General features: G+C 44.7%; 1 protein-coding gene across 1 annotated transcript in view; it reads right to left on the reverse strand.

The window, feature by feature from the left end:
- MCUB (mitochondrial calcium uniporter dominant negative subunit beta) overlaps window positions 1-10,293 on the reverse strand; it is a 54,067-nt gene extending 43,774 nt beyond the window's left edge. The window contains exon 1 of the mRNA XM_069782910.1: window positions 9,880-10,293. Within this exon, the coding sequence (XP_069639011.1) occupies window positions 9,880-9,990 (111 nt within the window). The 5' untranslated portion in view covers window positions 9,991-10,293. The remainder of the gene's footprint in view (window positions 1-9,879) is intronic.
- Window positions 10,294-12,640: the final 2,347 nt, after the last annotated feature.

The following is a 12,640-nucleotide window of genomic DNA, read 5'->3' on the forward strand; positions in this document are numbered from 1 at the left end:
TAAATGAATTGCAACTCATCCTGCAGCAGGTCATCTCCCAAGTCAACCGAGGGCAAAACCGCTGGAACCTCTCCATTCTGAACCTTCACAGTATCCTTGTGCTGCACCTTTAGCAAGGCTTACACTTTCGGATATTACAGTGAACACATTATGCCTTCAAAAACTTTTCCAAACCAACAAGCAAAGTGCCAAAAGGTGTGCCACAAACACAAGTAACATGATGCCTGAATAATCAGGACTCATTTAAAAGCAGCCTTTGGCAAGGCACTAGCAGCATGTAAGACTAAAAGGGAACGTGTAAACTAAAACCAAAGTCCCATCTAACACAGATACAGGGTAGGGTTGAATCACGGCATTTAGTTACTAAGCACAAAAGCCCCTCGCAGAAGAGCTCCAATGACTCGATTCAGTTTTCCTGTTTAAACATAGTTGGGGGCCATCCAGCAATCAAATCAAAAGAGAAGAAAGCAGAAGAGACATGCTCACCCTCTCGCCTCTGGCAGCAGAAGAAAACAGATTGCTCAAGATCACTAATTGCTGTGTCTCCAGTTCCCTCCCTCCCCAAATTTAAGAGACTTCCTGCCTTTAGTTAAAAATATTAGCATGAGTAGTGCTCTGAAAAAGCAGTATTACTTACAAAGCTGAGGAATTCCATCTCCCTCGGTTCTGTCGATTCATGAGCTCAGTGTAAACTTTAAAAACTGTTGCTGTCTTTTAAAAAGCTGGTGAGTTGTTAACAACTTCCCGGTAGTTTTATCTGGAATTTTAAAATTCTGAAAAGCTGCAGGGAGAGGGCAGGGAAAGGGCCAGTAAATTGAAGCTGATCCACCGAGAAGCTAACATAAACTCCTAACCTTGCCATTTCAAAGCTATCCGTTCTACCTGAAACATGTAAGATGTACAAATCAGATACACAGCTCTGATGATAGAGTTGTGAAAGATGACTGCCTTTAAGTTTCAACTATTTTATCTACGTTAACAACATCAAGTATTTACCTGAGCCCCTGATCAAGATCCTTGACTTCCAACACTCAGATGATTCAGAATTGCTAGTCTTGGACAGCAAGACCATTAACTTCAACTTCTCACACAGTATTTATTTTATTACAGGTGTATTTCTTCCACTGGGCTTATATTTTTGTAATTGTTTTCACGTTAGTGTTTGCAAACACTTCTTTCAGCTTCTTTAGGCAAGGCAGAGACAGTACCTGCAGAAAAGGAAGCTGAACTACTTTGTGGTTATGCAGTGGGTTTGCCATCTTCTCAAACACTTTTAGACAGTTTAAACCATCTTAATTTCTCGCAGTTAACTTAAAACTTGATTATCTGCCAACACACTTATTCAACCCCATACCCCTGGCTAGCCGAAATCTCTGCCCCACTGCCGGCTGATCATCGCTTCAGCACCCAGCCTCTACCTAGCTCAGCCTGGCGGTTCGCCTGCCGCCACACCAACCCTCCCTCTGCCCCCGTCACTGCAACCCTCAGAGGCTCCCCAGCTGCAAACCCGCATCTGTGCTAGGTTTGCTCCTTGGACCAGGAACCCTGTGGTGACCGGGTCTCACCTGAGGGACTCCAGCCTAGAGGGGCCGGACGAGGAGCAGCTGGGGCCACAGAGGTCCCCAGGAGTGTAGACGCTGCCGCGGCTCAGGGGCCTGGCACCTTTATACTTCTACTTACAACAAACACATAAAGGTGAGGGATACGTTTTATAAAGAGTCTTTCTTCCACAGATAGCACGATGCAATGTGTTCACAGGTGTGCTGTCACAGGCACAGAGAGGCTGGTTCAAAAAGCAAGTACGGAATATAAATACCGAATAGTTTGCATGAGAAGGTACAGAGGTCAGGTCATGCCCTAGAAAAAAGAAACCTCAAACAAAACCGTAGGAGCCTTGTTCTCTGAACAGTATGGTATAAGCGCTTCAGGTAAAACAGGCGACTGCTCTGTACATAGGGAGCACTCATCTTTTCCCCATCATGGCACTCTGACCAAAGTGATGTCCCTACAATAAACTGAGTTGCCAGGAAGAAGAGCAATGGAATTTTTCCTCCACGCTGGCAAACATACAAAACATCTAAAGATGCTTTTGTGATCTCTAAATCAACTTTGTGGTCTCTTACTATATTTTTAAGTACCAATGGGGAGATACCAGGAAGATGAAATCGCTGCCTACTTTGCAGATAAACAAAACATTTCTTAAAAGAAGACAATTTATTTCTTTGCATCTGACTAGAATGTGAGGACTGAAGTAATTTTGATCTAAAATGACCAGACAGTAAATGTGAAGATAATTGCTTTGCTTCAAAATTGTTTCTGAAGTAAAAAAAAAGTAAATTATATGTTGCCTGTGTATAATGTACCCAATTTTTCTGTCTTTTTGAAGATGCACTGCCTGTGCTCATCGTGATAAATGCAGCCTTTAAAAGGTATAAATTTCCCATTTTTACAGTAACCATCTTTTTTTCCATTTCAGTCTGCGGGAGCACTGAATGTTTCCTCACCAGTAAGGGGAGGTTATGCTTGCCAGTCGTCATCACAGAAGCACAAAGCTATTTGTTTATCCATTGCTGACACCTGACAGTTCTGCACATAGTAGGCCACTTACCCCGGCCAGACCCCCTTGGATGAAGGAAAATTAGCGTATGGACTACAAAAGTTACCATCTTTAGTAGGCAGGCAGCCAAACAATGTTCATTTTTAACTTCTATTCCCTTCTTCAGCTATTGTGTTACAGTAAATAGAGTCATTCTAACATGAGGGATTTATTTTACTAGTGATGGACCTGACCTTCAGAGTCTAGATCCGCACTTTCCCAGCACTTGGGGATCACGGACTTTGGGTCAAGCATTCCCCGTAAGCCATCTATCCTCACCATGATCACACCACAGATTCCTCATATGCTGCATCAGTTACAAATGGGTGTACAGCAGTACTTTTATAGACTGAGACACCCTCCACATATTGCAAGAATTAATGAGCAGCCTGCCTGGCAAACACAAAATATATTGGGGACAGCATGTAAGAATACCTACAGTGGATGCAATTTCAAGATGATCCAGGACTCATGAGTCAGCTGAGGATGGGAAAAGTCACAGCAAATAACTTGCAGGCCTGAAAACTGTCCTCCTCCTTGCCTCCCTATGCAAGTTCACAGAACAAATAGCTTAATTTAATTGTTCATCAAACTCCTCAGATTAACTTGGGATACCAGAAACGACACAGCAAGCAGTCATAAGAGTGGCAGAAGTGACCTTATAAAAAGCCACCTCTTCCCCCACACAAACCTAATCACCGAGTTATTACTCAATATCCTGACAGCAAAACAGAGGACAAGGCAGCAACACAAAGAACCTGGCTCTCCCTTTCATCTTTCTGGGAAAGAGCAAAAAAGAAAAGACAACCCAGAGCAAGAGCTGGTGTTACATGCCCTTAACAGACATTTAATTAACATCATATCATAACAAGGCCCAGAAGTGACTGTGAAACACCCCTGGGCTCAGAACTGCTTACTGCCTTCTCACCTGGCTGTAGGAAGCCCTCCGCCAATAAGCAACCCAATGAGAAATTCACCTTTGCTGCTGACTTGCAAGTATGCCGTCAGGGTGAATATGATCCTAGAGAAAGCAAGCCTAGCTCAAGCCCAGCCATTCCATTCATTTTCCTTCAGCTCATTCCCCCTCAAGGGGAAGGGGGAAAATCAAGATTTTAATGTTTAACTAGATGTTAAGAACAGGTGTACTGTTTGCTTCCTCTCTGATGCCAAAAATCTTACTGTGTAAGAGGGACTTCAGAAGGTGAAGTCCTCACCACAAGAAAACAAAAACCAAAACACAAACAAACAAACAAATAAAATCTGTATTTCCCTTTCCTTCTTCTCCCACCCCCTCAGACCTTAAGATATAATAAGCTCTAGAATAGGATCTACATTTTTGCCCTATAAGCTTTAAAACATTATTTTAAAACACAAAAATGTAAAAAGAAAAAAAACAACAAACCATCATCAGAAGAGACAAATATTAAAACATGCACTAGGTTTGTATACCGCATTAAATACTCAGCACTTCAGTGATTTGTGGTAAACCTTCAGATCACCTAAGATACTTGCAAAGCAATTTTCTCAGGCATCCTCTAGAGGTTTAGTATTAGTCTTTTTACAGGTAAACGAAAACTGAGAGTAAAGGCCCTACCCAGAGTGCTCAAAGGAACAGTGCCAGACTTAGATGTTCTTCATCTCATGAGCAACAAAAAAAATGACTCTCACTTACAGCACTGTTTGTATGACCATGGCATCCACTTCAAATGAAATCACAGCATCATTTTTTGTTGTCTGCTTTATTAACCATGAAGCACCCAATACAGGTATCACTTCGTGGTATTCCTATCCCCATTCTAAATTAAAAAAATATATAAAATAAATAAATAATGTTGCTACGATTATCAACAGGAAGTTATGTAAATTTTTATTTGCCTTTATGATAAGCCTGTTGCACATATTTGGAGTAATGTACTTCCCAACCTTTGGGAGCCTATTACTCCTATATCGCATCCGAGAAAGCTCTTTGGGAAGTTTGCTAAAAAGAGATTCTGCCATAGATAGTAATGTTAGACCAGCATTTCAGTTTTAGGGTTTCTTTACATTTTCTGCAGTACCACACAGCCTCTACTTAGCACACAGGCTCCAACTTCTTGAAGCCTGTGATCCTGAAGAGCACGACTGCGCTCTTTTTCCAGCCTTGCAGGAGCTAGTTTTCATTTCCTTTCTTAGAAATTGCTGTATTCACACAACACCAAAGACATGCATCTACTGACACTTACTCAGAGTAGGCAAAAAAGCATGCTAATATTCTGTGCAAGGAGAGCTGATTTGATCTACACATTCCAATTTGCTGCTTTCCTGTCAACTGCCCTGTTGGAAAAAAACACCGACAATTTTGGCAAGTTACACTGTTGATGCCAGTTTCAAACACTGAGTGAGGCTGGTGATTAGAAATTTCCTAAACCTCTAAGGAAATAAGTGTATTGCAGGTAATTATACATGCACATACAATAAAATCTCACAACCCGCTGAGTTACTACAGCATCTGTACCTGAGAGAGAAGACGCAGAAGAGCGGTATATGAGAGTATGTGTAGAAGTACAAAGGATGATGAATGTCTGTGCTATATATCACATCTCTCCCTACAAGTGTATTTATCAGAGAAAACGTAGCCATCTCCCAGCTGCCAGATGAGAAGAGACTACAGCAAATGGCTAGCAGCCATTCCCAATGCCATTCTGTTATTCTGGCATAGATGCAGTATCAAAGGCAAATAAACAAACTTGCTGAGACAAGCATATTTCCTACAGCAAGCGCCGGAGATCTTCTAAATGGCTTTTTTAAGGCATTTATAAATTTGTATTTGTAAGAGTGAACAGTACTTCCATAAACAGTTTAGTGGGTTGCATGTTTTTGTTGACATACGCCAATATAAGCATAAGGTTTCTGTTTAGAAAACAAGACTTGGATCAACAAGCTAACTTTTGTTGTGCAAGGCTTTCAACGGGAAGGAAAGATGGGGGAAAACAGGCCCAGCAGCCACAAATTACTCCCCGTTCTTGGCTCCAATTAGATCTCAATTTCCAAAGGACCTGAATAGGCTAAAAATACAAACCAGGGGCTTAAACCACATTTATGGGAAATATTCAGCTGCACAAGACATGCAATGATAATTCACTTCTCTGTAGCTGCATGGGATGTTCTGGGGTTCCTGCTTTGACAGACTACCTCAGAAATCCCTACAGCAGAGCATGTGCAAAAGAAAAAGGGGCAAAACAAAAAAGCCAAATGAAAAAAACACATTTCCAAATTATTCTGTGGCTATTGGGACATATTTAGATCCTTCCTTGCAAGACTGTAAGGACAAACTGGATAGGTATAATTGTGGGAGCATTATGGTCATTTGGGAGTAAGAAGAATAATTATAAAAACTAACAGGAAGGACAGGAAAAAAGCTCATGCCAGTCTGAAGAACAGGGTAGTCAACAACTTATCAGCTGAAAGCATGAAAAGAAACATTTTTGACTGATATGGATGACACTGGCAACTGACAAAAAAAAACCAAATAAAACCCTCTCTACTCTGCTTTTTGCAGATAAACAAAACCAATGTACTGGCTGCAATTTGCAACTAAGAAGAAAATTCCCCTCAGCAACAAGCATATGCAATATCCTAATTGAGGAAGAAAACAAATCCGTAATGTTTTTCACAGAAGCCTTTGCAATTTGATCTTGTCAGCTTACACACAATCTTTCCCCTCGCCAATGTATTCCAAAGGCACAATTTTAAGAGAACTTCGCACACAAAAATGGAATGCATTCTGAATTAATGATGTTAAACTCACATTTTGAAAAAATTAAAGTTTTCCCATTTTAGTTCCCTCACTCATACTTGTTCAAAGCAAGAACAGGGCTGCACAACTGCAAAGAAACTTGGTTTTAAGCTAAGAGAAACTGCGTAACCCAGGCTTCATTTTTCACAGTAGCCACCCATCCCAAGTGACGTAGGCATGCTGGTACGGATCTCCACACTATGGACTAAACTGGGAATCTCACATACACGAATGGCCTTAAAAAGCAACACAATTTTAGATCAGTTGGGTTCAGCACTACAGAGAAACTATGATCATCTTAAAAAAAAACAACCAACAAAAACCCCTAAACCTAAATCCAGTCCCTTCAATGTTTCCTGGCTTACAAGGTTTATGAATATACAAAAAACCCCAGCAATTTTAAGCTTTGATTCTGCATTAACACATCTGTTCTCCACTGTGATATGGTGAGGGCAGCTCTTCCTCCTGGACAGCTGTGCAAGCAGGGCATTTCTCTCAGTGAGTGGCGGGAGTTAAAACGTGCAAGTGAAGAGGAAGCGAAAGAGCTGGCAACCTTTAGGTTTCACCACATGCAAAATAACTGCAGCATTACAAATCTGGGACGCTAGCAAAATGAACTGCACCCTTTCAGGAACAAAATTATGTGTCATAAGAAAGCCCGTCCAAAGAACGCAATGTAACATGCTTCACCTAGTTTGAAAAACTAAGTGTCTGCCTAAGCACTAGCCACTTAAAAAAAAATTAATACAAAACCCCACACATAACAAAAAACTCAACTTTCCAAAATAAAGAGGAATTTGTATAAGCATTGCTCTGAAGGCAAAGCAGCTAATCATAGCCATTAGAAGAGTTGTGGATTTTGTCTAAAAGTGGAGCCAAGAAGCTAACAATTAAGGATACAGCTCTTCAGGACAGCAATCCCTGCTTTTACAGAAAAATTACAGCAAATTAGCCATTGCAATAATGGTTCGTTTGTCCCCAGAGCAGTGTATTTATTAGTCGGTACAGCACACAAATACACTGTGTACTTACACACCTGCCCATCAACACAGTAATACTTCAACATCTCGCAGCGTGTGATGACTAAGTACACGTACTACAATCCTGCGCAGCCACTGAAGTATCACCTCCAGCTTTACAAATGGAAACCTGCAGTCAATGCCCCACAAGGCATCTGGGCGAACTGATTCCCACCACCGAACACAGTACAGAACAAACTGCAGAATGTGGCCTACGATGGCACTAGACCACACCAAGCGCAAAGGCAACAAGCGACCGATCCCTGCTTTCCTCAGCCCTGCACAAGCACTCCAACCTTTCCTTCCAGAGCTAGAGGCAAAATATTTGTTCACCCAAATAGCAATGGCAAGCAGCAGAGCTAGCAACACACAACAGCAATGATAATGAAAAAAAAAATACAGAAAATACTGGTGAAAAAAAAATCAAATCATCACAACAGCGTTTGCACTGGACGAGATGTACGTAATCTGAAGTTCTGCATTACATCAAAATCTAAAGAGCTAAACAACTGCAGTAACAATTGGGAAATTTTTTATTTTCACTAGGCTGAAATTACAGCTACAGGCCATTCATTTAATGTTTACGAGAACAAATATTTTAACTGCCTGAACTGTTCTGCAGACACATAGTAAAAAAAATTGAAAGGTACCCAAAGATGAAAGCAGGAAGGGGGGAAATCAGTAAACATGCTTCATTATCTACCACGCTAGCAACTTTGTAGAAAAAGTAGAACTATGGATTGCATATGTAAAAAGCACTTTATATTAATTTATTCAAAAAATTTCCACTTAAGAAATAAACAAAATCTTGCATTTTTCCCAATTAGAATTTTACTCAACATTACAACATCCCTCTCCCTAACCTATTCGGTGCAAGAATTTAATTCCTGAGTCACATCACTGTCATGTTCCATCGCACAAAGTAACAGGGCTGACCAGTTTTCGCCTCTTTCTTGGCAGTGCTGCCATAAAGCAAGAGCTTTTCCTCCCCTCCTCCTCTACTTTTTGGTGTCTCTTCCTGAAGCTTCTATCAGCTTTCAGTCTCATTTAGAGCCTTAGAAAGCACGAAGCTTGTCTGCAAAGCAGTACCCTGGAGAAGTTAGAGGTGACAAACTGGAATATGTAGTTATCAGTGTGTGCTGAATCACAGCATAAATGCGCTCAGCGAGGTGCAAGATGTGTTTATCACACTGCATTGAACCTCAGAAGATTTAAGAGGCTAAGTCAACATTTATCTTAAATTCCCTTCTTAAATGTCCTCACATACACGCAGGACAAAGCAAAGAAGGGCCATTCACGTTAACAGCGGTGGGGCAAATTGACACCATGGAATTTGTAAACGGGGTTTTGAATAGTTTGTGAAAAAACTCTTAGCAAAAAGTAGAGCTCGTTCTGCACAGCTCCTCGACTCCAACTGCCACGGCAGGATGCGAGAGTCTGGTTGTGGAAGCCGCTCCGGGACGGAGCGTTCTGGGCTTCCTTCTGTGGATGCCACCACGCGCCCAGCCACTGCCTTGCTATGGATGGGCCACGGATGCAGGGACGGGGCTTTGTCGTGATCCATCCCAGCAATGTTTGCAAGCCCAGAGAGCATCTCTGTTATTAAAAACAATGATCAAGGATTCAACTGTCTCCTCTCCCAGCTGGCGGTCACTCAGGACTCTATAACCGCACCTTCCTACGTCCCAGCAGATCTTTATTTTTAAAGTCATTGTGCCTTCGTATTTCCCTTCACCCTTCCTACTCGCAGGACTTCTGAGACTCCTTAAAGCCAAGAGAAGCTCAGAAGCAGATGGACTTCATTATTATCGCATGCACAAGGCAGCTCCACGACAGCCTGTAAGGAAAACTTTTTTTTTTTTTTTGCACTCCCATTTTATTTCTCGCCCTTTACAACCGCAGCCTATGATCCACCTATTCCTCTCCAACCAGCTCGGGGTCGGAGAAGCGACACGACGCCCAAGAGACAACTCGCCGAGTTGTGAGGACGGAGGCCCCGGCAGCGAGGCCGCGGCCCGGCCCGGCCCGGCCCGGCCCGGCGGGCGGCTGCTCCGTACCTCACGGCCGTCCCCAAACCGCCTCCCGCGGCCGTTACGGCGGCTCCGCCCCGCGCCTCTCCCCAGGCAGCGACGCCCCGGGGGCCCGTCCCGCAGCCTCACCCCGACCCAGGCGCCGGGGAAGGGAGGCAGCAGCGGCGGGACGGCCCCGCGGAGGATCTCCGGAGCCCCTCCGGCTCCGGCCCGGCCGGGGTAACGCCGCCCCGCTGCTGAACTTCCCCCAAGTTTCGTCCCTCCGCGCCCCCGCCGCCGCGCCGCGCCTCGCCTCGCCTCAGGGCGGCCCCGGGGGCGGACGGGGAGCCTCGCCGCCCGCTGGAGGGGGGGGGAGGGGGGAAGGCGGGCGAGGCGCCAGCAGCCGCGACGGGGAGCTCCGACTCTTCCCGACGCCGTCCCGCGGTGAAAGCTCGCCCGCTGCGCCGCTCGCCGTCTTACCTGAGGCGCTGAGGGCGGCGGGCAGCCCTCCCGGCCGCCCAGCAGCACCGGGGGCTGCCGCTTGGCCGGCGGCCAGCCGCTCCGCACCGCCCGCCCCAGCCCCGCCAGCATCGTCCTGGACCCCCCTCCGCCTCCGGAGGGGACCGGGCCGCCTCCGGGCGCGCTCCGCTGCCCCTCGGCTCGGCTCGGCTCGGGGCGGGCGGCGCTGGCTGCCACGCCGGGCGTGGGCGAGCCCAGGCGGAGGGCGTCGCCTCCGGCGGCCGGCGTGGTTTTGTCTGTTTTTCCTCTTCCCCTTCCCGCCAGCCGCCGCCGAGGGGCTGGGCTGGGCTGGGCTGCGCCGCGCCGCTCCCCCCGTCCCGCTTGACGGGGCGATCCCCGGAGGCGGCAGCGGGTGCGCGGGTGTCTCGGCCCGTCCGCTCGGTGCCCGGCTGGGAGCCGCTGTCGCGGCAGCGAAGGGTGAGCGGGAGGCGAGGGGGCGGCTCCGCGGGGCCCTCGGCCTGGCCCAGCCGGCCGCAACCCACCGCCCTTCGCTGAAAACGGAGTTCAGTAACTGTATTTATAAGTGAGAGAAAGGCAATCCTAACTTTCTGTCTTACCCGAACGCCGGCCTTTGCCGTAGCCGAGCATTGCCTTTTTTGAGGAGCAGGACTATCGCTACCCCCGTGTTTCCGTGGATTAAACATATTCTGGTAGCGCAGAAATGAACAGCAAAGCACAAAAGAAAAACACTCTTGGAGTTCGTTTTTTTACAAGAAAGTTCTGTTTATAGCAGTGGAGCAATTAGCAAGGCTTAAGCCTTTTCTAGTCAGTCATTTGTTCGATAGCACCTTACACCGCAGAATCTCCGTGCCCACAAACACAGGTGTCCCTGTTCGGTACAAACCACCGAAGCGCATCAGACCCGTGGCATTACACCAGGGAAACAGTACAGGGAAGAGCTGTGTTCCTCTTCTTTCTCCGCTCTTTATGACATGCCTCCAAAGCGATGCTGCACAAAACAAAACCAACTTTACCTGATGATGACAAAAGGATCTTGGAAGCTGGGCTGTTGCAGATCTGAGAAAGTGTCACTGTCATGGAAAAACTCCACAACTGATTGCATGCTTGATGGCTCTAGGGACTAAGTAAGACCCCACTTGTGTCCCTCTTCGGAGCTCTGGAAGAGAAGCCTTATGCAGCTAAGACCACGGAGCCATTAATTCCCATTTCAGGGTCACTGCAATCTATTAAAGCGAGTACGGTCCCAGGGAACAGCAGAAGAAAAGAAGTTGCACTGTTAACAGGCAGTCACTCCTAAAGGTGGTAACTTGTGATACAATCACAATTAATATTTATCATGGAAAAATTTCCCCAAATTTTATTGGAGTAATTTTCCTTTAGCCAAAGTAAGAGTTAACTTCTGGACTTATGTACCTTATTAAGTAAATTATATTGACATCCACAACGTTGCTGAGGGTGAAATAAAGGATTAAAGACTTAAGTACATTAATTCAATACGGAATATTTATGGTTTCATCAAGCAGGAGTAAGTAGGTAATGATAACTGGCTTTTTTTTATACTCCTACCACATAGTGATGGTTTTATCAAAATGATCTTTGGGGAGGAAAAATCAGTGTCAGGACTAGAAAAGAGATCGTTTAAGTTTTGGTCATTGTTCAGCGCTACGCTTATTTTCTGTACTTTATTTTAAAAGGTCAATAAGGAGCAAAGAAGCACTGCCACTCACAGCAACTTGTGGATGTTAGCTTCTGCAGGGGAATGGGAATCAAGACTCATGTTTTTAACTACAGGCCAGGAGAAACAAGAAAACATTTTCCTAGTTGGGTGTTGCATCACTGCCAAGTTTAAGAAGATGACTTTGACTCTTTGCAAAACCTACCCTACATTTATTTACCTTTCACACCTCTCTGATTGCCTCATGAGGCAACTCCTGCTTTGTTGGCTACGCAACATGTTTTGTGTCTTACAATTTCCCCTGTAAGTACTCACTGTTCACTGTTATTTTTTTTCAGATCATACCTCAAAATGTGCCTATAACATACTTCACTTGTAAACTAACATCATACATAATTAACACTTGACAAAGGAAAGTCTACATAAAACTGTCATTGTATTTATCTGTTCATACCCATTGAATACAGTAAATACAAAAAAAATCCTGTGAAACATCACAAATACCATTAAAATAGCTATAAAATGGAATGAATAGCAAAGTTTCTTGAGTGCAACCACTAAAACAAGGTCTGGACCTCAAGGCTGTTCAAGGTGGACAGCTTTCAGGATGACTTGCTAGTTCCCAAACTTTTGCCTATTTTCTCCCCCCTGTGCTTACAATGTAGTTGGTAACAAGGAGTTAGATTATGTTAACTTGAAACTAGCTTTGAATGAGCTTTCTTCTTCTGTGAGATGCAAATTAATCTCTTCCTTTCTGGTATCTATGTGCTCTGCCCATAGGAAATGGCACTTCAAGGAAAGTGATTTATGCATGCACAGCATCAGGGTTCTTCTCTTCATGTTATACATACATGACTGGCCTCCGTTCCAGTGTGAAAATGGTTAGGGAAACAGATTATTACAAGCTTGAGACTTGCGTTTCAAGTCATATTCTCAGGGACATTTTTTAAAGAGGAAACTATTTCCTAAAATAAAACCAGATGGAGTTCTAGGGAAGCGTGAAACTAAGGGGAAATAAGACAGACCCTGGCCACAGTGTTTCCAAGTGGCAAAGGGTCTGTCTCATACATCTCAGGGCATTTGTTT

Source organism: Haliaeetus albicilla, chromosome 1 (genome assembly GCF_947461875.1).
Source record: "Haliaeetus albicilla chromosome 1, bHalAlb1.1, whole genome shotgun sequence".
Taxonomy (NCBI): Eukaryota; Metazoa; Chordata; class Aves; order Accipitriformes; family Accipitridae; genus Haliaeetus; species Haliaeetus albicilla.